General features: G+C 38.7%; 2 protein-coding genes across 2 annotated transcripts in view; one reads left to right on the forward strand and one right to left on the reverse strand.

Moving 5' to 3' along the window:
* ZSCAN25 (zinc finger and SCAN domain containing 25) overlaps positions 1 to 27,260 on the forward strand; it is a 174,442-nt gene that overhangs the window by 96,775 nt on the left and 50,407 nt on the right. The window lies entirely within an intron of this gene.
* The window catches only part of CYP3A5 (cytochrome P450 family 3 subfamily A member 5), a 32,582-nt gene that overhangs the window by 2,705 nt on the left and 2,617 nt on the right, over positions 1 to 27,260 (reverse strand). Inside the window, exons 2-11 of the mRNA XM_010344853.3 lie at positions 25,984 to 26,077; positions 19,343 to 19,395; positions 17,420 to 17,519; positions 11,381 to 11,494; positions 11,025 to 11,113; positions 9,605 to 9,753; positions 8,429 to 8,556; positions 7,263 to 7,329; positions 5,092 to 5,252; positions 3,184 to 3,410 (exon numbers count right to left, since the gene is read on the reverse strand). Of these exons, the coding sequence (XP_010343155.2) occupies positions 3,184 to 3,410; positions 5,092 to 5,252; positions 7,263 to 7,329; positions 8,429 to 8,556; positions 9,605 to 9,753; positions 11,025 to 11,113; positions 11,381 to 11,494; positions 17,420 to 17,519; positions 19,343 to 19,395; positions 25,984 to 26,077 (1,182 nt within the window). The remainder of the gene's footprint in view (positions 1 to 3,183; positions 3,411 to 5,091; positions 5,253 to 7,262; positions 7,330 to 8,428; positions 8,557 to 9,604; positions 9,754 to 11,024; positions 11,114 to 11,380; positions 11,495 to 17,419; positions 17,520 to 19,342; positions 19,396 to 25,983; positions 26,078 to 27,260) is intronic.

The raw sequence follows: 27,260 nt of genomic DNA on the forward strand, positions 1-27,260 counted from the left end.
TTGAGAAAGGAGGAGAAGATGTCTTGTGCTGTTTCAAGTTGTTGCTCTTCCCTTTCCTTCTCCTGTCATCCATTTTTCTAATTCCCCTCCTCCTCCTCCTCCTCTCCACCTTCCGCTGTCTGCCTTCTTCTCTGCCTGCTTCTCCTCGTCGTTCTCTTCCTTGTTCTTCTCTCCGTCTGTTTCTCCCCCACATTCTCATAGAATAGTTTAAGTCGAATAATTTGCATGAGCATATGATGCTACCCTACTGTAAGGTTATCACTGCTTTCCTTTATCTGTTCCACTAGGCCAAGCATCCCCGAACTATGGCCCGCGGGCCACATGCGGCCCCCTGAGGCCATTTATTTTGCCCCTCCGCCGCACTTCAGGAAGGGGCACCTCTTTCATTGGTGGTCAGTGAGAGGAGCAGAGTATGTGGTGGCTCTCCAACGGTCTGAGAGACAGTGAACTGGCCCCTGTGTAAAAAGTTTGGGGACACCTGCCAAGGCTATAAGTTCTTTCAAGATTGACCCGTGTTTTATTCAAATTTGATTTCTAAATATTTGATTATAGTAAGGAAAAAATGTTGATTTGAGGAAAGTAATAATGACGTTTTTTTTTTTCTTTTTGAGATGGAGTTTCGCTCTTGTTACCCAGGCTGGAGTGCAATGGCGTGATCTTGGCTCACTGCAACCTCCGCCTCCTGGGTTCAGGCAATTCTCCTGCCTCAGCCTCCTGAGTAGGTGGGATTACAGGCACGTGCCACCATGCCCAGCTAATTTTTTTGTATTTTTAGTAGAGATGGGGTTTCACCATGTTGACCAGGATGGTCTCGATCTCTTGACCTCATGATCTACCCACCTCGGCCTCCCAAAGTGCTGGGATCACAGGCTTGAGCCACTGCGCCCGGCCGACATTTTTATATTATGTTTTTACAGGAGTCTTTATATTTTGGAGAACATTCGGAAATATTTACAGGCTTTGCTTCAAAATAACATGACAGTCAGGAGGAGAGTGGTGGTGGCATTTGGATGGGGCAGCTAACATGGTTTGATGGCTGTTGGGACCAGTGATAGATACATGGAGTTAGAGGAAAACTATTCTATAGGCTGGTGTCTATAGAGTACACTTGTGTATATGTGGAACATTCTCCTATACACACACACATATCTTATGATTTATATAAATCATATGATTTAGATAAACCCATTGATATAAATCTAAATTATATGATTATCTAAATCTAAATAATATATAAATAATAATCATATGATTTCAAGATTTATATATTAATCTTGAAATCATATGATTTAGATTTATATATTATTTAGATTTAGATAATCATGATTTAGATATATATATGATTTAGATTCATATATGACTTAGACTTAGATAATCATGATTTAGATTTATATATGATTTAGATATATATGATTTAGATTTTTATAAATGGATTTATATTAATCACATGATTTAGATTTATATAAATTTATATATAATCATATGATTTAGATTTATATAAATTTATATAAATTCATTTATATAAATTTATATAAATTCATTTATATAAATCTAAATCATATGATTATATATGAGGTCCTGAGAAGTCCTCATCCCTAATGGTTTAAGCCAATTCATTGAGGACACAAGCATACAGAAAGTATACTGTATATATAAATTTATATTTATATAAATCTAGATCATATGATTATATATGAGTTCCTGAGGTTCTGAGAAGTCCTCATTCCTAATGGTTTAAGCCACTTCATTGAGAACACAAAACATACAGAAAGTTTACCAACCTGTGTTTCTTTACAAGGTTTGAAGGAAAAGTTCTGACGGTCTCTGATTAGAGCAAGTTTGATTTAGATGACATACATGATTTAGATGATATGTATGATTTAGATGATATATATGATTTTGATTTATATAAATTTATGATTTAGATTTATATAAATTTACGTGATTTGGATTTATGTAAATTACATGATTTGGATTTATATGAATCACATCGATTTCTCCCTGCCTGGCCAAGTTTCTGACACATGGCAAGCACTATCTGTTTGGAGATTGAATGATTCAAAGTGAAGTACAGCAAGTGGTCTCTGATTTTGTATTAGTGCAGCCCCAGCAGGTGGAAGTACTGAGCTTGCAGGAAATATGAAGTCCTCTACCCCAGAAAACAGAGAACTTGGTCAGCTCTGACTTACTCTGTGAACAAGTATTATGTGCAGACTCTATGCTGGCACTAGGGACACCATGGCCAACAAGACAAGGTCCCTGCCATCAGCAAACTTGTAGGTAGGGGCCAATGAAAGTCTAGCTCCCAAGCATCCTGAATCACCAGCCAGTACTCTAAACATTTCATTCTAAATTTTGCTTAATAATACAATAATGGGAAAACACCAACTATGTCTAGAGTGCCAACTGTGCCCAAAGCCTGACTTTGTCCCTGAATTCCCAGAAGAGTATGCTCAAGACACCTCCAAGGAGGAGTGTATGAGATGTCTACTGAGAGTATAAGGGAGCTGGCACAGGACTGCCACAGACAGAACCAGGAGGACCTGTGCTGTCGTGTGTCCTCAGTGAAGTGGTTTAATCCATTAGGGACAAGGACTTCTCAGGACCTCAGCCTGCACTTTTATAATTACCATAGAGGAAACAGCAAGCAATGTTGAAAGAAAATGGAATGTGTGAGTCTTTTAAAGTTGCTGTTAAATTCAGAGAGCTAAAGGGCACAGCATAGAAAAAACTGCAAGGAATAAAACACCTATATACATGAACTAACATCATGGTTAAATGGTTTATGGCATATGCAACATATATATATATTTATATATATTTGTATTTATATTTATAGTAATGTAGGTCAGTGGATAGTTTCCTGTTAAATAAAGTAAGCAGCAATTCAAATCAAAAAGTGATAACATTCTAGTTTTAAAAAATCTATATAGGCATAGAAAAATGCCCACAAGGACTTAATTCATGATCTTCATTTTAATGTGTTGGGACAGTGGATGGCTGTCGTTTCATTTTTTCTTGTCTGTGATTTGCAAAGTTTGACCTTTATCACTTTTTTGTGATAAAAAGACTTACAAGCAAATGATTGTACAACCACACAATTGTCATGTAGATTAAGAGAGGCAGAATATGCTTGAACCAGCCTGGTTCAGGGTAAGCTCCATTTTCTCGGGAGCCTTGTACCTTTCAGGGCGGAACTCCTTAGGCTCTGTCCAGTACTTTGGGTCATGGTGAAGAGCATAGGTTGGAATCACCAGCAGTGTCCCTTTGGGAATGAACACCCCATTAATTTCAACATCTTTCTTGCAGACCCTCTCAAGTCTAATAGCAATTGGGTATAATCTGAGCGTTTCATTCACCACCATGTCAAGGTACTCCATCTGTATCACGGCATCATAGGTGGCAGGTGCCTGGGAAGAATGAAACAGATTTGGATAAACTGAGATTTTGAATTAACTTTCAACTCATTCCATGCAGTATTACTGAAGTGTTAGAAGCTCCAGAGAATAACTCTTACTGGTAAATGATCATAGCATTTGTAAAGTATTTTAACAATCGTCTTGCCCATTGATGTGCTCAGTGACCTACTGAGATGTGTGGAAGAGTTATGAACATAGGAGATATTCAGGACCAACCTCACCTCAGGGACTGAAATCCTTAGCATGACCATGTAGTGGTTTTCCTTTCTCATGGGAGAAAATGTGATTAATAGGCTGTGACCATTACCACCAAATAAAATACACCAAAGACACTATCATCTTTCAAAAAGAGGTCACATGTCTGTACCAAGAAAGAAAAACAGGGAAAAGAGCAAATCTCTTCTTCTACAAAGGATTATTGGTTGCAAAGTCCCACTTGGCAACTATTATATATATATATGAATGATATAAACACTATATTATATAAAAACTCCATTAAAAACTTGAGGATAGGCTGGGGGTGGTGGCTGCAAGAACTTCCCAGTGCCATGCCCCCTTCTCATCTCTCTCAATCCAGGAGATTTAACAGTTTATGTTTCAATTTCATGGGCACGGGAAGAAACTAAGGGTCAATCACCCCAGCAGAAGTTTTAAGGAACTCCTTTCATTAGCCAGAGGAACTTGGGGAGGTGGGAATTTCTCCCAGGATAAATTCCCATGCTCCTTCACCCACACCGGATGTCCTGCTCTCTGAAATTCCATCCCATATAGTGGGAGCTCTCTTTCCCCTCCTGGATTTTCCCTCTGGGGTCCCCTTCCACCCAGTGTGGAAGCTATCTTTCCTTTCCTGGATTCCATCTTTCTGAATTCTGTCACTCAGTGTGAGGGGAGTTTTCCTTCTCTGGTTTTCTCCCTCTGGGACACCTTCTCACTCAGTGTGAGAGCGGCTTTTCTTTCTCTCACTAAGTATGAGAGTAAGCTGTTTCTTCCTCTCTCCTTCCCCTTTTTCTCTTTTTCTATCTAAATAAATCACTTTCTGCAACCACTTTTTAAGTCCGGTATTTTACTTTACGAGTACAGTGTGCTGTAGCCTCTCCCTTATTTTTGAGAGAGTGATAGACCATGAACCTGGAGAAATGCCCTCTCAGGGAAGCTAAGCGCTCCTCTGAACTTCAACAAGCTCAGGAGTCAGATACCCTGGTTCCTAGCTTGGCTTCTTCACCAGTAGCTACCTGACTGGAACATGAGACAGGTATGAGGCAGAGGTGCGTCAGCCTGCACAGCACACCCAGGACCAAGCTCTGTCAGACAACAGCCAGACCAGAGCCAGTCCTGCCAATGTCAGCAGAGCTCACTATCCAGACGTGTGAGCAACAAATGCTTATTGTTGGATGCCACTGAGGTTTTTGGATGTTTTTAACTTAGCATTATTGTCATAACAGAAAGCAGATGAACCAGGGCCAGTACTGTTCTACAAAGATCTTACAGTTTTGCTAGTCACAACCATTCTCTGCATTTCTCCCCTTGTTTTTCTCCTCAGAGCCTTCCTACATAGTGTCAGTGAAAGAATCATTGATTATGCTTTTTATAGAAATTCTCCTGGGAAGTGGTGAGGAGGCATTCTTGCTAAGGCATCATCTCTTCCCTTCATCTCCAGGGGTCATCCACCTACCTTATTGGGCAAAACTACATCAATTTCCTCCTGCAGTTTCTGCTGGACATCAGGGTGAGTGGCCAGTTCGTATATAGTGAAGGAAAGAACACTGCTGGTGGTTTCATAGCCAGCAAAAATGAAGATAATTGATTGGGCCACAAGCTCCAGATCAGACAGAGCTGAAAGGAGAGGAATGACATTTTAGATAAATCAGGTTGATGTACAACATCACAGCTTAGATGACATCTAAGTGAAGCTCTCCAATCTCAAGAGGAAAAAACAGAAAAGCAATTCAGAGTCACATTGGGGGTGGTTTTCATTCTGATGTGTACCTTACAGAGCCAGAATGAGGCAAAATCATTTTGATCCATGTTTTCCCATGGTCTACATGACTGTGGGCCATCTCCTCCTCCTCATGGCATCCCAGCACCAGCACTGCTCTGTAATTTCCAGAGAGAGCATTTCTGTCTGACATACTCGGCATTATGGGAGTGTGCCTTGAATGCTCCTAAAAGTACTTTATCTGTAAGTAAATATGGGGTAACATTTTCCCCAAGAAAAATTTGATTTTCTACAAGATAGCTTGACAAACTTTGAAAAAATTTGCAATATTTAGGACCTTTTCTCTATGTATGTTTGAAGGAACTTGAAAGACAAATATTGAGCTACAGATCACCTCTTGCTACTCAAGGTATATTTCATGGACCAGCAGCACCAGATGCATCTGGGGTCAGGGAGCTTACTAGAGATGCAGAATCTCAAACCCCACTGTTGAACTACTGAATCAAAATCCAAACTTTGAAGAGATGTGGTGATTTGTGTGCACAACCTCACTTGAGCAGCATGGATTACATGTTTGAGAGGCATCAGGCATTACAAGATCTAGGGTACAGTTCTCAAAATGGACTATCTCAGGATGTACAAAACTGCGGAGATAGACAAAAAGCCAGAAGCATGGTGATTGACTGCAGTCTGATGAATGGCATTAAAATAGCAGAAGTTCTTGTGATTACAGGTTGGCCTCCCTCTTGATATTTCTCCTGAGAGAAAGTCAAGATGGTCCATCACTAGTCTGTTTGATGAGGACTTGATTAGGACCTTTGGAGATGTGGAACACAGAAATAAATGTGGTGCCTGCTGCAACCATGTAATTCACAACCAAACACAATATTAAATGAGAATGAGAAAGTTCTACAGAGTTGTGATTTACCAGTGAGGATATCTTTATCGTACTGTGGGTAAATTCAACCATCCAATTATTTTATTCAGTTACATTGAACCCCATTATACTGAGTTGAAATTTGTTGTCTCGTGATTTCCATGTGGAACAGTGAAATGATAGACCATTTCCTTTATCATAGTAAGGTTTATTGAGATAAGTAGAACATTAATTGATAGATTATAGATAGATAGATACGTAGAAGATTAATTGATAGATTATAGATAGATAGATGATTGATAGTCAGGCAGACAGATAGAAGTAGATGTAGACATGAACATGTTTAAAGTGATAAACTGCAGTCAACCCAGTTCTGCTTTCTAGAACCAGTTGTTACATATTCGGGAATTTGTGAGATGATTGCCAAATCCTGGTAGCTTGAAATTGACCATAGTTACCATTTTGCCACTGTCTTAGTAATAATGGTTTCAGTCAAAACCATCTATGGTCGTTAAACTGGTAGGTAAAAGATTTAAGACAAGATATTTACATGGTCTCAGAGGCTTCCCCCATTAATTACTTACCCATTTCAAAGCAAAAAATAAAACTTCGCAGTAAATTAACCTGGCAAACATGCTTTCATCAAGTACTGCCAGTTGAAATCACCCTTACTGGGACGGTGTGCCTCCTGATTGGGATGTTTGATATAAATGTCCAAGTAGAGGTTCTCACTCAGTGGATCTGGAGGAGGCTGAGAACCGGCATTTGATCTCATGTAGGTGATCCACAAACCACTGACTGTCCACCAAGCATTCTAGGTTTGCTTAGGGTTATTTCAAGCCTGGAACATGGCTGTACCTGTGGGCTTCTGGAAAGTGCCTCCAGCTACCATTTACAACATATAAATGTGTGTTTTTCTGTTATGTGGCAGAAATTCTCATCTTCCTCGAATACTTCCTGCACATTTCTAGAGCAAGGACCTCCCTCTTAATGTCCCCACCAGTAGCCCCCAGAAGCACTCCTTGGTTACCTTTGTGGGATGCAGTTTCTTTTGAATTCTGGGAGTCAATCATCAGCTGAAGGAAATCTACTCGGTGCTAGAAGCCAAAAGACAAATTTCATTGACAGAATGTAACTCATGCAGCCGGAAGTAAATCCAAAGTGCAGTAGTCAACCTCCCTTCTTGACTTCTCTCCTTAAACCTCCCTATGGTTTCTTGAAGACCAGAAATCTGACAGTGTTGCCTGAGTCACCAGTGAAAAAAACATTCATCCAAATTCTTGGAAAGAAGGATGTTTTTCTCAAACCAATCTAGCTATCATGTCCAATTGCTTTTTGGTTCTTGCCCTCCCTGTTGCTCACCTTTTCTGTCTTTTGGACACAACTTCCTAGCCAAAGAGTTGCCAGTTCCATCTGTGGTCATAACTACTTACCCAGGAGGAAGTCCTGGATCTTTTATTTTTCTACCATCTTCTTCAGCAATGTCTACATAGATTAATCTCCTGACATTTTCCGAACTCATCAGTAGCTTTTTTTGGGGAAGGTTTTCAAATACTCCAACATTCTCAGACTCTATACAATCTTCATTGACACCTGAGTTACCTGGTCCTACCTCCCTGACCTGCAGACATCCTTCAGCTGGCCTCTAGGGCTCATGAAGGCAAAGCTGAGTTAGCCAGCCTTGCAATCTCAATTCTCAGAAAAGACCCCTGCTCATTCCAGGCTGTGAAGCACTCAAATTTACCACACACTACATGTCAGCAGTTGGCAGGTAGCCTGATTGGGCCTTTCATTGCAGAATAAGTAAAATAACAGGCTTGGATTTGAAATGATTCTTTACCAATCTGTGATGTGAGGAAAGCATAATGCCAGTAAAATATATTTTCAAATAGGAATCTTTATCCTTTGGCAATGTATTGAAGGGAAGTGAAGTAGTAAAGTTGTATCTCAGTGCTGTTTATGTCATGACATACTAATTGTTGTTCCTGATGTCAAATTTTAAATGCTGTCTCTCTGACTTATTCTTATCTCCTTCCCCAATCTCCTTCTCCATTTCTACCAAATGACTTCTCTTGTTCGAAACATTAAGTTCTCTTACTTTATTTTTTAAAAATAAAGATGCATACACTACTGTATGTATAAAATCTAAATTTATCAAAAACTAAACACTATCATTTAACCACCACCAGATTTTACCTTTTGTTTATCGTTGAGGCGACTTATTTTCATTCTGTTTACAGATTTCTTTAAAAAATTTATAGCATCTTTTGGAAACAGAGAGATATTTAATGCTTCAAAAACTGGGGTAAGGAATGGAAAGAGTACTGTGGGAAAAACAAAACAAAAGGAAATTATAATGAAAATGCAAAATTTATCTCGAGCAATTATAATTTTCTCTACCAGTAATAAGAGTAAGAACATTAGGTTCTCAACTGGAACCCATTCCTTTGATCATGTTTGCCCCTCTTTCATGCCAGTGACTAAGCAAGGGCAGGTCTATCCATAGAAACCACCACTACAGCAGTGAGATCAGTGGTACCTTCTGTATCTTTCGAGTGACCAAAGGAACAGAATTAAATTCCCTGCCCTCTTAGCCTTTATTTATTGGACTAGAGTTTGTGGGTTAATCAGACCATAATCTGCTTCTTAAATTAATAATGCTGTTCAGTAAATAATAGTCAAGATAGAAATAGCACAGTATATATACATCAAATTTCCATGGAATGAAACCAGAAGTCAATAAGGGAAAGAAATTTTGGAAACTCATACATTTGTGGAACTTAAACATTACAGTTTTAAGTGACCAGTGAGTCAAAGCAGAAATCTAAATGGCAAGAATAAATTGTTTTGAGATGAACAAAAAGAAAACATGATATGCCAAAACATGGGATGTAGCCAAAGAGGTGATCAGAGGGAAACTGATGGCTGTAATACCTAAATATAAAAGAATAAAATATCTCAAATTGATAATTACCATTTACATCACAAAACACTAAGAGAAGAATAGCAAACCAAATCTAAAGCCAGCAGAAGAAAGAAAATAACAAGGACTAAAGTACAAACTCATGAAATAGATAATAAAAAACAACAGAGAAAAATCAGTGATATTATTTCTATAAAGTGTCCAGAATAGCCAAATGGTTGCTTAAGGCAGTGGAGTTTATGGCAGGGTGTTGATAACGAAAAATGTATGAGGACTCTAGATTGACAAAAATGTTTTAGTTTACAATAGTGATGGTCACATGTATTTATTATTATCTTATAAACAATGGAATTGTACATTTAAGTGGATGAATTATATGATATGTGAATTATGTGTCAAGAAAGCAGTTATTTTTAAAAGGAGAGAGAAAGAAATAATAGTCTACATACTTATTGAGAGAAATAATGGATCGAGGAAATCAAATTTTAGGAACTTCTTAACACTTTCCACAAAGGGGTCTTTCGGATTGTTGAGAGAGTCGATGTTCACTCCAAATGATGTGCCAGTGATCACATCCATGCTGTAGGCCCCAAAGATGCTGAGAAGAGAAAGACATGGAAAATTAAAATCAGCACCTCTTTACCATTCTTCCAGCATACATGCAACAGGAAACCCACATGTCCAGTCAAGACAGGTAAAGAGCCACAGACTTTCAGAACTATCTGCTGGATCATCTCCCATCACACTCCTTTATAAGGTGGTTATTGGGTGCCGGTGATGCAGGTGGCCCTGCACTAGGGGTGATGGAGACACTGAGCTGAGTTAGACTCACTTCTGAGGTCGAGGAGCCCAATCATAGGAAGACAGAGACCCATTATCAGACAACTACAGTAGCATGTGTTGAGAGTGGATGATACAAGATGTGTAAGCACTGTGCTTCAACAGGACATGAGTAGAATAATTAATTCTTCCTAGTGGATTCAAGAAAGGTGATGTTGTCTGACTATAGACTCTATGCCCAGAACTGATTCCTCTTCAGGACTTTACAAAACAACAACACCCTGTTCTGAGTTCCCAGAAATACCATCCTTTATTCTCTATACTCTCTGCTATAGCTCTGGAAAACCCTGCTATCCCCAGCTCCTCTGACCTGAGGTTGCTCTGAGAACAGAATCATTTTTATAAAATGTAACAACCAAGAATGTTCTGGTTTAAAAAAATAGATCTCTCCAACATTGATTTGGGGAATCCTATAGCTGAGTGATGGTCCCAAGGACAGGCTCAAATTATACCTGTTGTTGAACAATTCAAGCATTTACCAACGTAGACAGCTAATAATAGGGTTGCCCTACACATAGGTTTCTAGCATCTTTTCTCTTTTGAGATTGGAGAGGAAGGAAGAGGTGTGAAGCTTTAATATTTCATAGTTTGCTGATACCCTGAGAAAAACCGTGAAGGGATTAAAATTGTTCCAAGTTCCCCGCTGTAACTTTCTCAGCCTACCCAATGCAAGTCAACAAGTACCAAATGCTTTCTTACTCACAGTTCCATATCCACTACACTCAAAACATTGATACGATCATGTTTTTTAAATTTCTAAAGTATATATTTAATCTCCCAGAATATTTATGGTGCCAAGTTAACAGGTAAGTAAATCTTGGCTCCTGTGCATCAGAGAGAAGGCCCTTTTTCCTGCTGACTTGCCTCCTTATGGGAGCCACTCCCTCTTAGGTGGCTCTTTGGAGTTGCGACACTGCCCTGCTTTTGTCTCATCACTGGAGTAACACAACAGTGGGAATATCAGTTCCATGGCACGCAGCTGGAGGGGCCCGTAATAGCTTAGAACCCCATGGCTATGCTCCTACTTACTCTTTCATGGTGACAGGCTTGCCTTTCTCTGCTTCCCGCCTCAGGTTTCTCACCAACACATCTCCATATTGGGCAATGATGGGGAACATCTAAGCACAAAACAGATTACTTACTACCTCTAGTTAAATATGCATACTCAAGTCCCAGAAGGACAGGGCTTTCCCCAGCATGGAGCAGTAAGTGACATTTTTATAACAAATTTTGTGATGTCTTTTCTGTACATAAAGATAAAAGACCATTTTTAGGAAGCTCAAACTCAGTGGACAACCCCGTGGAAAGGGACTGTGATCTTACTTTCTACCTGTCCCCAGATTCATTCTTTACATTTCTACTGAAAACTCATGTTATTTTCATACCTCCTTGAGTTTTCCACTGGTGAAGGTCGGAGACAGCAATGATCGTATTCTCTTCCATTCTTCATCCTGAGCTATGGAGATGGCGCTTTTCATGAGTCCTACTGGGCCAAAAGGCTAGAGTTCAAAGCAGAAACATTTTGTCTCACATTAGTTGCGGAGCTCTTTATGGTTGTACAAAATATATTGAACAGATATGACTTATTTAACCAATATTTAGTAACTGTATATGATATGGCAGGCCATATTCAAGATGCTCAATAGAGATCCTAGATGCCTAGCCTCTTCTGAGTATATGTGGGGCAGGAGTGGAAGTAAGGAGACCCAGCCATCTGATATGATCTCAAGCCTCTATATCTCAGTCTCCTTTTAAGTGCAAATGCTCCACGTGGTAGGGAACTGTTCTTCCAATGGAGTAGACAGGAACAAGACCTAGCACTTCCCCAGGAATGTGCAGAGTAGAAAAGGATTGATTACAGATAGGCAGGTGACCTTGGCAGACTGTATGTTGCCTCAGACCAGCTCTGTCTTTAATACACCATCTTTAATACATGGGCAACTTGAAAAGGGGATGCCATGATGTGGTGATTTTTTTTTCAAAAGTAGGTAATACTTTAGGAACCTGTTTTCAAGTAATAATGCAATTCCATGAAAACTGTTTTCTCTTAATTTTTTATTTCATACATAGAAGGAAAAAGAAAGAGGTAATTCTTTTTCCCAACTTGGGGCTGGCCTATCAAGCCAGCATGCTTGGAAATTTCTTTTATCTTCCACAACTATGTTTTGTTTTAAAATGTATACTTCCAGCACTCATGATAAAATCTCAATAAACTAGGAAGAGAGAGACAGCTCCTTCACTTAATAATGACAATCTATTAAAAAAAAAAATCAGCTAAATCACATTTAATGATGAAGGATTGAATGGTTTTTTCCAAGATCAGGAACCATTATTCTTACTGAGAGTTTTTCTTTGAGGATGGAAAAAAAAAAAAAAGGAACAATTTTTTAAAAATGCCCACTCAGCATTCTTCCTGAAGAGCATACTGGATGTCTTAATACAATAAGAAAAAGAAATAAAAAGCATACAGATTGGAAAGAAAATAATAGAATTATCATTATTTTCAGGTGACATAATTGTCAATGTGTAAAATGTCAAGGAATATACAAAAAGATTTCTAGAACTAATAAGTGATCTCTGCAAGGCTGTGGGATACAAGATCAATACCCACAATTATTTACATTTCTACATAACTTAATATCTGAAAATATAAGAAAAACAGCATCATTTACATTTACTCCAACAAAAACAAATTATTTCAGGTGTAAATCTAACAAAAGATGTGCAGGATCTCTATGCTAAAAACTACAATATGTTGAGGAAAGAAATAAAAGCTAAAGAAGTGGAGAGGCATAGTATATTCATGGAATGAAAGACTAAACATAGTAAAGGTACAGATTATCCTTGAATTGTTCTATTGGCTTAATTCAGGCTTGTACAACTTGTGGCCTACAGGCCTCAGGCAGTCCAAGATGGCTTTGAGCATAGCCCAACACAAATTTTGAAACTTTCTGAAAACATTTTGTGATTTTTTTTTTTTTTTTGCAATTTTTCTTTTGTAATTTGACTGTGCAGTTCTCAAGTGTGAACTTTGTAGATGACAATGGAGTGGAATGGGATAATCAGAGGATGTCACAGCCACAAATAATGGAGTATTGTCTATAATTTGCATTATAATTGCAAACAGTTCGGCCAGAAGAAATGAAAAACCATTACAATTAACAAAATAAAGAGCGAGAGGACTCTATTGCAATGCCATGTAAAGTGAATTGTGACAAAGAATTCAAGTGTGTATTCTAGAGAAGGTAGAGCACTGCTGTACACCAGGCACTCTCGCCATTTGTACAAATGTGTGGATTCAGTTTTGTGGTGATGTGCGACTTCCAGTGTGTGTTATCTTCCACTCATAGACAGTTGAATTGACACCATCAGATATTAGGTGTGTTTGTGGCAACCTTGCAAGTAAAACATAGTGATTATCAATAGTATTTCAATCTATGGTTGTAAATGATAGGTGTTCAGTATTATTTAGAAGACATGTAAATATTCTTACTTGATTATTAAGCTTTGCTTTTTCTTTTCTTTTTCTTTTTTGAGATGGAGTTTCACTCTTGTTGCCCAGGCTGGAGTGCAGTGGAACAATCTTGGCTCACTGCAACCTCTGCCTCCTGAGTTCAAGCAATTATCCTGCCTCAGCCTCCCAAGTAGATGGGATTACAGGCATGCACCACCATGCCTGGCTAATGCTTTGTATTTTTAGTAGAGAAGGGGTTTCTCCATCTTGGTCAGGGTGGTCTCAAACTCCCGACCTCAGATGATCCACCTGCCTCAGACTCCCAAAGTGTTGGGATTACAGGCATGAGCCACCGTGCCTGGCCCAAATTTTCATAATAAAATTAAATATAGTTGCTTATATATATAATGTTTTTAATTCTAGCATAGCTTCCACAATGTCTTAAAAAGGAAACAGAACCCTAAAAAAAAATTATGGATGCAGGAAGATTGTTCAATGAAAAGTGGACAAATGACTTCTATTCTATTCTTTTTAAGGTAAATAGCAAAGCACTCTCCTTAATTTCTGTGGTATTTGTGCCAGTTTTCAAAGACTACAATTTGAAGAGGCAAATTGTATGCAAAAACATGCTGACAAATTTGGTACATATCAAGGAATGTGTTTCAAGCACAAAATAGCAGAACTGAAAAAAAGTCTGTCTTTTCTCTCTCTCTCTCTCTCTCTCTCTCTCTCTCTCTCTCTCTATATATATATATATATATATATATATATATATGCATATTAGGTTCTGGGGTACACATGAAGAACATGCAGCCTTGTTGCATAGGTACATACATGGCAGTGTGGTTTGCTGCCTCCATCCCCATCACTTATATCTAGCATTTCTCCCCATGTTGTCCCTCCCCAGCTCCCTTCCCCCAGCTGTCCTTCCCCTAATCCTCCCAACCACAGACCTCGGTGTGTGATGCTCCCCTAAAAGTCTGTCTTTTCAACAACAACAAAAATTTTTTACAGTTACAACTCAAACAAATTCTATCATAAAGGCTAGTTATGTGGTAGCAAATTTAATAGCAAAAAATCAAAACCATTTACTGATGGTGAGTTTATTAAGCAATGTACAGAAGATGTGGTAGATATTATTTGTCTTGAGAAACTGATATTTCTAAAATCAGTTTGCCTCACCAGACTATACCTAGGAGAACTGAAGAAATTGGGAAATCTATTGAAAGATGTTTGGAGAGTAAATCTGCTAATTTAAAATTTTAGCTTTGGTGATGGATGAAGGCACTGACACTACAGATATGGCACAACTTGCCATTTTTATTGGAGGTATTGATGATGAATATAATGTCACTGAAGAAATAGAAATGTCACCATTTTTATTTCTATTTCTAAATGTGCCATTAAAAGACACAACTAAATCAAGAGATTTATACAAAGCAGTGAAAAATACGTTAAAGCAATTTTCTTTGTTTATTATGAACATATCTGATATAGCTATAGATGGTGCCCTGGTGACGGTGGGTAAAAGAATGGGACTTGTAAAATTAATAGAAGATGATGCAGTTGCCACACAAAACTCACCTTTGATCAAGTATTATTGCATAATAAGAAAATCCATATGCACAGGCTTTAAAAATGGATAACATCATGCAAATTATTATCAAGGCTGTGAATTTCACAAGGGCCAGGGAATTCACCATCGCTAGTTGCAGGAATTCACCATCACTAGTTGCAGGAATTCACCATCGCTAGTTGCAGGAATTCCTTAAAAGTATGGATGCTGACTCTAGCAATGTCATTCACTTTTTAGAAGTAATGTGGTTAAGTCAAGGCAAAATGTTGTGAAGATTTTATGCTTTGTGACATGAAGTCAAGCAGTTTATGATATCAAACACAAAATTTGTGCCAGAACTTGACAGTGAAAACTGGCTTACAGATTTAGCATTTTTAGTGGATTTGAAGGCCCATTTAAGTGAGTTAAACCTGTGTCTTCAAGGTGAAAATCAACTTAACAATACAGTGTCTCAAACCATAACAGCATTCCAAATGAAACTGAAATTATGGCAAGTTGAAATAAAGGCAAACAATTTTATGCATTTTGACACTTTGGCTAAACACGGTCCTGTGAACAGCAAAAAATACGCAGCCTTGCTTTTCAATTTGATACAGGAATTTGAAAACAGGAATTTCAAGATTTCTGAAAAAATAATCAATATTTTGGTATATTTGTGACTCCATTTTCCATTAACATAAATATGTTACCTGCCAATTTTCAAATGGAATGCCCAGAGCTGCAGTCTGACATTCAACCTGAAGAAAAATGTGATTGTGTTTCTTTACTGGACTTTTGTAAGACCTGTCTTCCCAATGACAAATATCCCTCGCTTCACAATCACACCTTTTTCATCTCATTGCTTTTTGGCAGCGTCTACATTTGTGAGCAACTATTTTCAAGGATGAAGCACATGAAGAGTAAAATTAGAATCAAAATATCTGATGAGCATCTTGATAACTCACCGAGAATTGCAACTACTTCCATCAAGCCAGATATTGATGCATTCGTTTCTCAAAAACAATGTCAAGTACCCCACTGGTTTTACATTGCCCTCTTTTCTTTTATAATAAAAAATACCAAAGTAGTGAAGTTTTTTAAACTTAGATATGTACATTTTCTATATCAGTGATTACAAACTTGGGACCCATTCAACGATTTTAAAAGATCCTCTGAATGGGGCAGTGCATAATTAGGATTATTATGCAAGGACATTTTTGCTTATATGTGGTGGTAGATAAAATGAAAACTATACACGGACTTTTTTTCTTTTTTAGCTTATCAGTTATCATTAGTGTTAGTGTATTTTATTTGTGTTCCAGACAATTCATCTTCCATTGTGGCCCAGGGAAGCCAAAATATTGGACACCTCTGCTTTAATTTATCAAAATTATGGCAGATTTGTTTACAGACATTTACAAGCTTATTCTGAGTTTTTATGGAAAGGCAAGGGACAAGAAAAGCTAAAACCATTTTGAAAATGTAAATAAAGTGGAAAGAATCACTCTATATGATAAGAGTTACTGTACAGCTACTAGAGTCACCACAGTGTGGTATTGGTGTAAACACACTCACCAATGGGACAGAATAAACAATAAGAAATAGATGCACAAAATATGCTCAGCTGATTTTTGACAATATGCTCACCTTCCCAAAATGCTGTTGGAATATTTGGACAGCCATAGTCCACAAAAAAAATGAACCTTGATCTAAATCTCATAACTTTTACAAATATTGACACAAAATGGATAATAGAGTTACATTTTGTAAAGTGTTAAACTATATAACTCTTAGAAAAAACAAGGTAGGAAGGAGAGTGAGGCAAAGGATTTTCAGATTTGACACCAAAGGAACAATCCATAAAAGGAAATATTAATACATTGGCCACCTCAAATAAATAAAAGTTTGCTATGAATATAGACCTGTCAGAGAAAAAGACAAACTCCGTGTTGTGACTGTAGGATAGCAGGAGGGAGCCACATGGTGACAGAATGGGTCGCATCTTGATGGTGCTGGTCACTGCACAAATCTATGAATGTCATAAATTTGCTTAGAACTACACACATACAAAAACACACACAAACAAGGGCACGTGTAACGGTGAAATCTGAATAAGCTCTGTACTCTATATTAAAGTCAATTTCCTGTACTGTATTATTAAGTTGGTGCAAAAGTTATTGCAGTTTTTAAATGGCAAACTGCAATAAATTTTGTGCCAACCTAATAATATGTGTATACTATATTTATAGTTATGCAAGATTGCAAGATGTTACCTTTGGGGGAGACAGGTTGAAGGGTACATGGAACCTTCCTGTACATTTTTTAGGTAACTTTCTGTGAATATATGAGTTTCTTTAAAATGAAAATTAATCTAACAGTCATTATTTAAATTTCAAAAAATGGATGCTTACTTACCCTCCGGTTTGTGAAGACAGAATAACATTCTTTCACTAACACTGCTTTGATCATGTCAGGATCTGTGATAGCCAGCACAGGGAGTTGACCATCATATGATCTGTGTGGGGACAACAGAGCTGATTAAACTTCACAAACCTGATTCTTCAGCTGGAGCCACACCCAGGAAGCCACACTTTGATCATGATGTTATGTAATCCATACCTCTAGTTGTACCATACACAGCAACCTTAGTTTGTAGTTCATTAGGATGTGACACACAGCAAGAGTCAGACACAGGAGCCACCCAAGTCTTCATACAATGAAGGGTAATGTGGCTCAAACAAGGAAGGGACATTGAAAGACGAAAGAGCTCTTGAAAGAGATCATGGTTAGAAATGACAGGAGAGCATTTGTTAAGCTGGGTGGTGCGTACATGGTTATTTCCTATGCCACTCTCCATAACGTTTCATATGTTTAAAATATTTCATTATCAAAAAGAATATTATTTCCATGAAAAACTGAAGGCAGGTAAATCATCAGATGCTCACAAGAGTAAATGTTGCAAGTGGCAGTTGGTGTGGGGGCCCATGGACCTCCCGAGCTGTGTGTTCTTTCTACTCAGTCGTGTTGCCTGTATGGCCCGTGCCAGCTCCACAGCACCCTGCAGCCAGCACTGCGGTTTCTGAGGACTTGGTGAGAGAAGACGAAGAAGCACAAAGAAACAAAGCCTTCTCCCACTTACTTCTAGTGAACAAACACACCACTGCCCCTTCTCCACTGCTCTCACCAAACCTCTAGCACCTCTGACAGGGAACAGCTGCTGCAACTGGCTGAGGCCACCTGATAAAATCACAGTCCGTCAGCCCCCAGTGAACACAATGGTTTAAGAATATTCAGCATCTCTTCTTCAAAGTAAGCAAAATGGTATAAACCAATAAGTACTTGTATATCCTTCTATTAAAAGGTCTTGGCTTAAATTTTAAAAGCAAGGCGGAACCAAAAATTTCATACTTGAAGAGAAAGTTTAAAAAAGTGGAACATAAATGGTTTCCCAGTCTGTTTCTCTGTTATCTCTCAACTCTTCTTTCAGAAGCACCTGTTAAATCCAATGTCTAAATGAAAGAGTTTAGGCTTTTAATTGGAAGTGAATCGATGTGGGAAGGAGATGATGCCATGCATTTATGAGCACATATTAGAAGAGTCTGAGACAATGCATGTGATAAAAGGTCACCTAAGGAAGAAAAAAAGAAAAGAGGAATAGGCAGACACTGGTCAGAAGGCAATGCTGGGAGTCCCTAAGCCAACAAAGCCTGGAGAAGAGTTGTAACCACAATGCTCCCAGCCTAGTTCAGACTGAAGACCTCGACACCTGGTGACATGGATCCTTGGTAGGACAAGCCTTGAAAATTTTACAATAGCAAGTGTGAACATGTCAGAACCAAAGTGACGTCACTATTTTTTTAAACCTGACAAATCCCAAGAAGGCTCTGAAGAGAGGATTCTCACCTTTGTGTTCCTAGTAACAAAACGATCACAAGACTCTACTAAAAACACAACTTTGCACAAAGGCCATTTCAATTTTTACACAAAAATATTTCTGCAAGGACACCTGCCCAGCAACTGCCTGTTCAACCTTGGTGTGGCACTACCTTTGTTATTGATCTTTGCAACTAACAGTAATTATCTCAAAACATTTATGAAATCCTCCTCATATAGAGCATCTTTGTCTTGCTTTACCTCCCTGAATTTGCAAATGCACGCAGAGTCCCATTGCAATACTCTAAATAATTATCGTCTTCTTTCAGAGAACCTCTCTCTGTTTGTATTTAGGTTGACAAGAGCTTCATCACATGAAGCCCTGGACAGAGACTATCCTCTGTGCAGTGGGGTAACCTCATCACAGAAGCAGATCTATCCAATGGAGGTTTCCAGAGTACTCACCCCCACATTTTCCCATACTTTTTATGACATTCTGAGTCAAATTTCCAGATACCCTGTGAGGAGAAACAAAATACAATTTGATTATTATTTTAAGTAGAATGAACCCTACCTCTAACTGGGACTGAAAACAGTTGCATCCAATGAAATCAGGCCTGCTGTCTTTCACTGGCAGTTAGAGGAAGCTTATTCAGAGACATTTGAAGGGAAAGGCAAGAAAACAGAGGATATATTTGAAATGGGGAATATAAAGTCACTCTTGAATTTTCTCCAAGTGCTGAAGGACTCACCCTTGTCTATGACTAGTAAGTAACTCTGTCTTTCTGATGTATTTTTGTTTTTTGTTTTTTATTCTCTCTAAAGTCTCCTAACCTCCTTCATGATCACCTGCAATGGCAGGGGCCAAATTGAGGCTGAGGAAAAGTGAGTTTCTGCAGGGAATGCATAATATTTTATCTCTTCCATCGGTATCCTTTTCATTTATCTCATGTGCTCTCTCTAGAATTCTAGCAGAATTAGAAAGTTAAAAGAAACCAGGGACGTCTTTTAGTCTTGCAGATTTAGATAAGTCTAAGACATGTTGTTGAGTGATAAAGTGAGTGAGTGACTGAGTGTGTCATCGAATGAGCAAGTGAAAAAGTGGACTACCTTTTTTTATTATTATACTATAAGTTCTGGGGTACATGTTCAGAATGTGCAGGTTTGTTACCTAGATATACACGTGCCATGGTGGTTTGCTGCATCTGTCCCCCTGTTATCTAAATTAGGTATTTCTCCTAACGTTATCCCTCCCAGTCCCTTCACCCTCAGCTATCCCTCCCCTAGGCCCAACCCACCAACCGGCCCCACTGTGTGATGTTCTCCTCCCTGTGTCCATGTGTTCTCATTGTTCAACACCCACTTATGAGTGAGAACATGCAGTATTTGGTTTTCTGTTCTTGTGTTAGTTTACTGAGAATCATGGTTTCCAGCTTCATCCATGTCCTTGCAAGAGACATCACCTCATCCTTTTTTATGGCTGCATGGTATTCCATGGTATATATATGCCACATTTTCTTTATCCAGTCTATATACTGATGGGCAATTGGGGTGGTTCCAAGTCTTTACTATTGTAAACAGTGCCTCAATAAACATACATGTACATGTATCTTTATAATAGCATGATTTATAATCGTTTTGGTATATGCCCAGTAACGGGATTGCTGGATCAAATGGTATTTCTAGTTCTAGATCCTTGAGGAGTCGCCACACTGTCTTCCACAATTGTTGAACTAATTTACACTCCAAACCACAGTGTAAAAAGTGTTCCTGTTTCCCCACATTCTCCCCAGCATCTGTCTCCTGATTTTTTAATGATTGCCATTCTAACTGGTGTGAGATGGTATCTCAACGTGGTTTTGATTTGCATTTCTCTAATGACCAGTGAAGATGAGCTTTTTCATATGTTTGTTGACTACATAAATGTCTTCTTTTCAGAAGTGTCTGTTCATATCCTTTGCCCACTTTTTGATGAGGTTTTGATTTTTCTCTTTTAAGTTTGTTTGTTATTTATAGATTCTGGATATTAGCACTTTGTCAGATGGGTAGATTGCAAAAATTTTTTCCATTCTGTTGGTTGCTGGTTCACCCTAATGATAGTTTCTTTTGCTGTGCAGAAGCTCTTAAGTTTCATTAGATCCCATTTGTGTATTTTGGCTTTTGTTGCCATTGCTTTTGGTGTTTTAGCCATGAAGTCCTTGCCTATGCCTATGTCCTGAATGGTATTGCCTTGGTTTTCTTCTAGAGTTTTTGTGGTATTAGGTTTTATGTTTAAATCAATTTTTGTATAAAGTGTAAGGAAGGGATCCAGTTTTAGCTTTCTGCATATGGCCAGCCAGTTTTCCCAACACCAGTTATTAAACAGGGAATCCTTTCCCCATTGCTTGCTTCTGTAAGGTTTTTCAAAGATCAGATGGTTGTAGATGTGTAGTGTTATTTCTGAGGCCTCAGTCCTGTTCCATTGCTCTATATCTCTATTTTGGTACCAGTACCATGCTGTTTTGATTACTGTAGCCTTGTAGTATAGTTTGAAGTCAGGTAGTGTAATGCCTCCAGCTTTGTTTCTTTTGTTTTCTTTTTTTTTCCTTAGGATTGTCTTGGCTATGGGGGCTCTTTTTTGGTTCCAAATGAAGTTTACAGTGGTTTTTCCAATTCTGTGAAGAAAGTCAATGGTAGCTTGTTGGGGATCACACTGAATCTATAAATTACTTGGGCAGTATGGCCATTTTCATGATGATACTGATTCTTCCTAACCATGAGCATGGAATGTTTTTCCATTTGTTTGTGTCCTCTCTTATTTCCTTGAGCAGTAGTTTATAGTTCTCCTTGAAGAGGTCCTTCACATCCCTTGTTAGTTGTATTCCTATGTATTTTATTCTCTTTGTAGCTATTGTGAATGGGAGTTCACTCATGATTTGGCTCTTTGTCTGTTATTGGTGTATAGGAATGCTTGTGATTTTTGCACATTGATTTTGTCTCCTGAATCTTTGCTGAAGTTGCTTAGACTTAGCTTAAGGAGATTTATTGCTGAGATGATGGGGTCTTCCAAATATACAATCATGCCATCTGCAAATAGATACTATTTGACTTTCTCTTTTCCTAATTGAATACCCCTCATTTCTTTCTTTTGCCTGATTGCCCTGGCCAGAACTTCCAATACTATATTGAATAGGAGTAGTGAGAGAGGGCATCCTTGTCTTGTGCTGGTTTTAAAAGGGAATGCTTCCAGGTTTTGCCCATTCAGTATGATATTGGCTGTATGTTTGTGATAAATAACTCTTATTATTTTGAGATACTTTTCATTGATACCTAGTTTATTGAGTGTTTTTAGCATAAAGGGCTGTTAAATTTTGTCAAAGGCCTTCTTTGCGTCTATATAGATAATCATAGATGGTTCTGTTTATGTGATGGATTACATTTATAGATTTGTGTGCGTTGAGCCAGCCTTTCATCCTGGGGATGAAGTTGACTTGATTGTGATGGATAAGCTTCTTGATATGCTGTTGGATTCATTTTGCCAGTATTTTATTGAGGATTTTCGTATCAATGTCCATTATGGATATTGGCCTGAAATTTTTTTTTTTTAGTTGTGTCTCTGCCAGGTTTTGTTATCAGGATGATGTTGGTCTTATAAAATGAGTTAGAGAGGATTCTCTCTTTTTGTATTGTTTGGATTAGTTTCAGAAAGAATGGTACCAGCTCCTCCTTGTACCTCTGATAGAATTCTGCTGTGAACCCGTCTGGTCTTGGACTTTTTAGTTGGTAGGCTATTAATTGCTGTCTCAATTTGAGATCTTCTTATTGGTCTATTTAGGGATTCAGTTTCTCCCTGGTTTAGTCTTGGGAGGGTGTAAGTATCCAGGAATTTATCCATTTCTTCTAGGTTTGCTGGTTTATGTGCATAGAGATATTTGTAGTAATCTCTGATGGTAGTTTGTATTTCTGTGGGATAGGTGGTGATATCCCCTTTATCATTTTTTATTGTATCTTTTTGATTATTTTCTCTTTTCTTTTTTATTAGTCTGGTTAGTGTTCGATCTGTTTTGTTGATCTTTTCATAAAGCAGCTCCTGAATTCATTGATGTTTTTGAAGGGTTTTTTGTGTCTGTATCTCCTTCAGTTCTGCTCTGATCTTAGTTATTTCTTGTCGTCTGCTAGCTTTTGAATTTGTTTGCTCTTGCTCCTCTAGTTCTTTTAATGATGACATTAGAGTATCGATTTTAGATCTTTCCTCACTTCTCATGTGGGCACTTCGTGCTATAAATTTTCCTCTACACACTGCTTTAAATGTGTCCCAGACATTCTGATACCTTGTGTCTTCATTCTCATTGGTTTCAAAGAACATCTTCATTTCTCCATTCATCTCATTACTTATCCAGTAGTCATTTAGGAGCAGGTTGTTCAGTTTCCATGTAGTTGTGTGGTTTTGAGTGAATTTCTCAATCCAGAGTTCTAATTTAGTTGCTTGGTGGTTTGAGAAACTGTTTGTTATGGTTTCCATTAATTTGCATTTGCTGAGGAGTGATTTACGTCCAATTATGTGGTCAATTTTAGGGTAAGTGTGATGTATGGAGAAGAATGTATATTCTGTGGATGTTGGGTGGAGAGTTCTGTAGATGTGTATTAGGTTCACTTGGTCCAGAACTGAGTTTATTTAAGTCCTGGATATCCTTGTTAATTTTCTGTCTCATTGATCTGTCTAATATTGACAGTGGAGTGTTAAAGTCTCCCAGTATTATTGTGTGGGAGTCTAAGTCTCTTTGTAGGTCATTAAGAACTTACTTTACGTATCTGGGTGTCTTGCATTGGGTGTATATATATTTAGAATAGTAAGCTGTTCTTGTTGCATTGATCGCTTTACCATTATGTAATGCCCTTCTTTGTCTCTTTTGACCTTTGTTGGTTTAAAGTCTGTTTATTAGGGACTAGGATTGTAACCCCTGCTTTTTTTGCTCTCCTTTTGCTTGGTAAATCCATCCCTTTATTTTGAGCCCATGTGTGTCTTTGCATGTGAGATAGTTCTCCTGAATACAGCACAACAAGGAGTCTTGACTCTTTATCCAGTTTGCCAGTCTGTGTCTTTTGATTGGGACATTTTGCCTATTTACATTTAAGGTTAATATTGTTATGTGTTAATTTGTTCCTGCCATCTTGATGCTAGCTGGTTGTTTTGCCCATTAGTTGATGCAGTTTCTTCATAGTGTTGATGATCTTTACAATTTGTTGTGTTTTTGTAGTAGCTGGTACTGGTTGTTCCTTTCCAGGTTTAGTGCTTCCTTCAGGGGCTCTTGTAAAGGAGGCCTGGATTTCCTTTCCAGTTTTCTAGCTTAACACAGAAAAACTGGAGAAATGCTGCCTCTTCACATCACACCCAGAAAATTACAGTGCATGCTCTGAGTTTTCATTTCTGAAATTTAAAAGCAAACCTTCCTCTTGCTAAGATTCAGCAGTGATGTTTTAACTATGTAAAATAAGGTTCCAGAAATATTATTCTACTACAACATTTTCCAGATCAGTTGATCTGGAAAAGATGAAGAAGGAATTACTGCTTTTATTAAGGGTAAAATTGTGTAGAATTCTCAAACAGTAATCAGAAAACAGAGGCCTCAGTTGTGAGAATTAGAATCTGAGAAACAAGCTTCAGGTACACAGGATAGGAAATCTGAGCCAGAGAGCAGGTTGCTGTTGCTGGCCTTCTGGACATGAGCTGTGACTTTTCCTCCAGGAGCCAGACCCTGGGCAAAGCTTCAGACCAGGGTAGCCACAAAGGCTTGGCCACAGTTCACAGTCTATGTGGCACATATGACATTCTGTTCAGTAAAATTAAATATTTAATAATTTTGACAAATTATTGCCTTTCTAATGATTTTTCCTAAGTGGCCACTTCTTTGTGTAAACACACACACACACACACACACACACACACACACACAATTGATTTTGTACTTAAGTATCTAAGGTTGATAGACAACCACCATCTCATCTCAGTTAACATCCACTGCCTGCTCAGACTCGCCCATAGGGTGCAGCCTTTCAAGGAAAAGAAGTCAAGCAGAACACTCTTGTTCTTTCTCTCAAATATGCAAAAGATGTTACAACAGCTGGGGTAGAGCCTTGGAAATATGCCTAGAGAATTTAGCAGTTCTTGAGAAAATTCGAGTAGGTGCAAATTTCCTGATGGTGAATACTTAAGTTGCCTAATAGAATAAAGTTTCAAAACTGTCCAGGAGGAAGAGGGGGGAAAAGGCTCTTGCTACAAAGAGACAAGTTTGAATCTGGTACACACAGATAATGAACCACTGCCAGGGCCCCCTTCCTGCTTTTCTCTTAATACTAACTAAGTATGACTATACCTTCCTGAGAATCTACATGGAACAAAAAGTAAATACTTTTTATGGTGCCACAGAATCTGCACATCAAGTCTTGAACATCAAGCGCTGATCTACTTGAGATCAGGGCTGTTCAACTGAGGGAAACCCGAGGCTCCTGAGAATTAGCAAGAAAGCCCTGGGGTAAACCTGGCCATGCTCTGGGTGGAGCCTACACACCATTTCTTTTGTTCTTTCTTCTCTTTTCTTTCTTTTGTTCTTCTTTCTTTCTTCCTTTCCTTCTTTCTTTCTCTTTCTTTCTCTTTCTTCTTTCTTTCTCTCTCCTTCCTTCCTTCTTTCTTCTTTCTCTTTCTTTCTTTTCTTTTTGTTTCTTTCTTTTTTTGAAACAATCTTGCTCTGTTGACCAAGATGGAGTGCAGTGGCATGATCAATGCAGCCTTGACTTCCTGGGTTCAGGCAATTCTCCCACCTCAGCATTCAGAGTAGCTGGGACTGCAGGCTTGGGCTACTATATCATGCCCAGGTAATGTTTTCTTTTTAGAGATGGTGATCTCACTGTGTTGCCCATGCTGGTCTCAAAATTCCTGGACTCAAGTCATTTCCAGTCTTGACCTCACAAATTGCTGAGATTACAGGCATGACCCACCATGCCCAGTCCCACCATTTCTAAATATGTGAAGCCTCAGAACTGCCTCCCAAGGAGGGGCATTTTTACTGATGGAACTAAGCTGATGTTTGCAACCATAAGAAGCAAAAGAGGAAGCTCAAACGACTCACCTGACGATAGGACAAAATATTTCCAAGAAAAGGCAGAGGTGTGGGTCCTGGAATTCCCAGTTTCTTAAAAATTCCATGTGAACGGGTCCCGTATCTATGAAGTGAAACAGCAATCAGGTCATAGGGGTTGTGACTATAGATTGGAGGGCTGATCAGTTTCTGACTGAGGAACTTGGATGGTCAAGAGAGGGAGTTAATATGTACATGATAAATAATAACAGCAACTCCAATGTCAGTAATTGCATTCACTCATCATATCCTTCCCTGACTCTGAGATCCCCCAAACTCTCAATGATTCACTGAAAGCAGCTGAAGTCTTCATGATCCCAATCCTGGAGTGAATACTTGATAAATGCCCTCACACGTGAGTGCTCCTGAGAGGTTCAAGTGGGAATTCTTCCAGGGTACTTCATTCACTTATGTCTATTTAATAAGTGCACTCTTCCCTGATTTGGGGTTCTCATCTGAGGTAGTGGGTAACAATTTTTTGTCTTCTGCACTGATGATGAGATTTTGCATCACTGCATCCACTCAGTGACAGAGGGCCACCAAAAGCCTATGGTGACACTGCCCTTATAATTTGCTCGGAGACTTTTATACTTTTTCTTTCCTCTAAGCTCTGACCCTCTTTTAGGATCTGGCCCTTCTTAAAGCTTGATTCACAGAGAGGCCTTGGAGGAGTCACGCAGTCCTTGTTTCTACAGATTGACAACTGTGTTCATGGCTTCTATCGGCCTTATGGAAATGTGGGCACTTTTCAGCTACACCTCAGTGTCTGTGGTCAGATGATCTGGTTGATTTGAGTTACTTAAGGGGGATGGATGACCCATATATCCTTGAATGATGGTGTGCAGAAGAACCAACAACTAATACTTCTCAGGCAATACTCACCTGAGAAGCACAGTACCAGGCACACTCATCTTTTTCAAGGTGGTCAGTCAGACAGCAGTCAGTTCACTGCCTCTGCACAGGAACTATCTCTGAGGAGAAACCCATAAAGCCTGGCATTCGCTATGGCAGGCCTGCCTGCAACTCATCTTTCATGAATCATGTGCAAACTCTTCCAACTGAGGGTTCTGGATCCTTGTAGACCTGCCCCCTCTGTTGTGATTGAGGAGTGGAAAACTGGAGGAAGAAGAGAGGCTGAAGGAAGAGGCTGCCAGACTCTGATTGAGCTGTGAAGCTTCTAGTCCCATAAGGTTGGCTCCAGAGAGGCAAACTACAGAAATGTGGCTGACAAAGATGATGTGCATAAAAGAATCCACATGCCTCATATG

Source organism: Saimiri boliviensis, chromosome 20, assembly GCF_048565385.1.
Source record: "Saimiri boliviensis isolate mSaiBol1 chromosome 20, mSaiBol1.pri, whole genome shotgun sequence".
Classification (NCBI taxonomy): Eukaryota; Metazoa; Chordata; class Mammalia; order Primates; family Cebidae; genus Saimiri; species Saimiri boliviensis.